Genomic DNA, 2,693 nt, shown 5'->3' on the forward strand with positions numbered 1-2,693 from the left:
AGCGTGCGTTTACATAATACCGCTATTGGATATGGTGGCAAAGTAAATCAAAGCTTGAAAGAACAAGACGACTTTCACGTACTGATATCGCAAATAGTGTTGGCGATCAGTATGTCAAGATCAAAAGCTTGGATGCACGACTCTGCTTCAATGTCTGACGTCACATCGAGATGCTTCAAGTATCAAATAGATAGTACACTTTCAAACGGCGACAAGTTTTTGATAAACAACATCTCAGCTTGTCACATCCTTGCAGATCTTAAACCACAGGTGCGAGATGCGAGGTGCGAGGATACCTACTGACGATAGTACCACATCCCAGATGCCCCACCAGATGCTGGTTGTCATGCGTTGTGCATGCGTGCGTGCGTCCCAAATGGATAGCGATCGAGAACAGGCGACACGACAGGCATGGGATTACGAAGAACTAAAAACATGAAACGTTTAAATTAAATATAAATTCTACGTTGGCGGGGAATACATCTCCGCAAACTAGCCTCACAGCGTTATGTCTGTCTGAACGCGAGGCTTAAATACTTGATGGCCTTCATATCTGTCGTCCCTGCTGACCGCTCACCGCTTCTTTAAGCTAAAAGAAAAGACTTCATTTTCTGGTATGGTGCCAAGGCGCCCAAAATGCGTCTTACGGCTGTTAACCCAGCGATTTGTGGCACGCGGCGCAAGTAGTGGTAGCATGCTGGCGCCAAAATCATCTTTATCGAGATCGTCCCATCCACGCGCCAGCTTGTAGACAAGAACAAGAAGAACGGAGATAACAAAGACTGTGCCGGCCAGAACCATCATTTCCATCTCGCTCACGTCACGTCCGAACGCGTTCGAACTGCCGAACACGACGATCATGCTATTTAAAACGAAAGCAACTGTTTTTTGTAGAGCACTTTGTTGTCAAAAATCTGCCAGGGATTTTAAGCAGCGACCTTGTGAGCTGGGACGTCGTTGCTGAGCTAATCGTCCTTGGCTTTGCGCCGACTCCAATTCAATAATGAAGGCATTGTTAACAGCTCAACTCAAGGAAAATAACTTAGCCAATCGCTGAGCGGCATTCTGAGAGTAAATTACCGTAGCCGCAAGGTTGCAGGGTACGAACGACGAGAATAGGGAATATTCGCGTAAACATCTCGCAGGTCAGCACTGTGGCAGAAAGGACGAGCCTAAAATACATGTACTGTACTGACTACATTTCATGAAACAGCACATACCAAGTGTTCAAGAGTGATGAAGAACAAGGAAACTTTGGTAGCATGTTTTGTTAGCAATTTGGAAGTTCGTTGTTCAATATGTCACTTATTCTACGTTGCGATTTTAACCTTTTTTATTGGAGTACACAACATTACTAACAATGGACGTAGAAATTAGGACTGATGTTATCAGTGAAAAGTCGAATAAATTTAAGCATGACAGGATTTTTAGGCGGGGTATAATGAAGTCCTGCTTTTATGTAATGCTCGCGAATCGTCAGAATTTTAATGTTTCATAATACATTTGCGATCAAGGTAGAGCCATCTTGAGCCTGCTGGCCAAAAAATCACTCGCCAGATTGAGTTCAGCAAGTCGGATTTTTAAACTAATTGAAATGTTAATTTCAGATCATCCAAATGGAGCCGACTGCCGTATAAGTCGGATTCAGTGAGATGTTAATTCTGCGAATCTCGCAATTTTCATTACTTGAAAGTGCGTTTTTTTCATCACGTCGAACGATACGTCAATCTGACTTCACCCTGTTATCTTTTTACAACTAATGCACTTGAAGCCTATCTGCCTGGCCTTGTAGTCAGTCGCCTTAGATAACTAGCTGTTATAACTCGACAAACGCATCACTGAACAATTTCTTACGCTCAAGAACGACGTCGAGTTTCAACTCTCTAAGCATCATTTTTAATTTGGCAAACCCTCCAATTTTGTTGACAAACTCTGTACCCCAACTTACTAAAGTCACCCTCTGCGTTTGCCACGAAAATCTCACTGTCCATGAGTTGATCTTTATTCATCTCATCATCCTGCCCCTCCTCCCTTGATGCATTGCATTCTATTTGTTCGAAGTATCCTCCTCCTTATCATCATCAGCAAAACCAGTGCCGCCATCAATATAGTTAGCAGCAGCATTATCATATACCCATCATCTTTCACGACAAATGAAGATCATCATCATATTCATTTGTAAGCAGACCTACGACTCGCAAGTACATTCTTAACTGATCATCATTTCAGCATACTGAGATTTTTTTTCATAGATGAGACTCGATATGTTTGACTTGGTGAAAGTGATATTCTATTTCAGCCTTGTAGTCAGAGGCTAGTGCCTATGAGAGTATCACAACAAGATCAAATAAAGAATTTTGCTATTGATTAAGTGGCCTATGCTATGGTCTGTACCGCCTTATCGCACTCTTTGTTAACAAGGTAATGATCACGTAAATAAACCATCTGAGTATATTATCAACTTCATAATCAGAATCTCGATGTGAAAGGTTAATCGTGTAGAATAGCCAGCGATTGCTTAGTACGACAGTTCGACACTGATATTAGTATTATTAAGGCAACAAACTAGTGGTCTGCTGTATAAATCAACCACGGACTCATACAAAATTTCATGTCTTTGATGCCGAACATGCCGAAAATCAATAATCTCCACTTAAGCTCTCGAGTACTTCTCCCGTTTCGAATCAATTTGA

At 41.9% G+C, this 2,693-nt stretch overlaps 1 protein-coding gene across 1 annotated transcript; it reads right to left on the reverse strand.

Annotated features, from left to right (window-relative positions):
• Positions 1-506: 506 nt before the first annotated feature.
• PHALS_00218 (uncharacterized protein) lies at positions 507-861 on the reverse strand (the record flags this gene model as incomplete). The annotated part of the gene is made up of 2 exons (XM_024729225.1): positions 507-516; positions 578-861. The coding sequence occupies 2 exons, from the start codon at positions 859-861 to the stop codon at positions 507-509; spliced, it is 294 nt and encodes a 97-aa protein (XP_024572261.1).
• Between the last annotated feature and the right edge of the window lie 1,832 nt (positions 862-2,693).

This window comes from Plasmopara halstedii (genome assembly GCF_900000015.1).
Source record: "Plasmopara halstedii genome assembly, contig: Scaffold_110, whole genome shotgun sequence".
In the NCBI taxonomy this organism is placed as follows: domain Eukaryota; phylum Oomycota; class Peronosporomycetes; order Peronosporales; family Peronosporaceae; genus Plasmopara; species Plasmopara halstedii.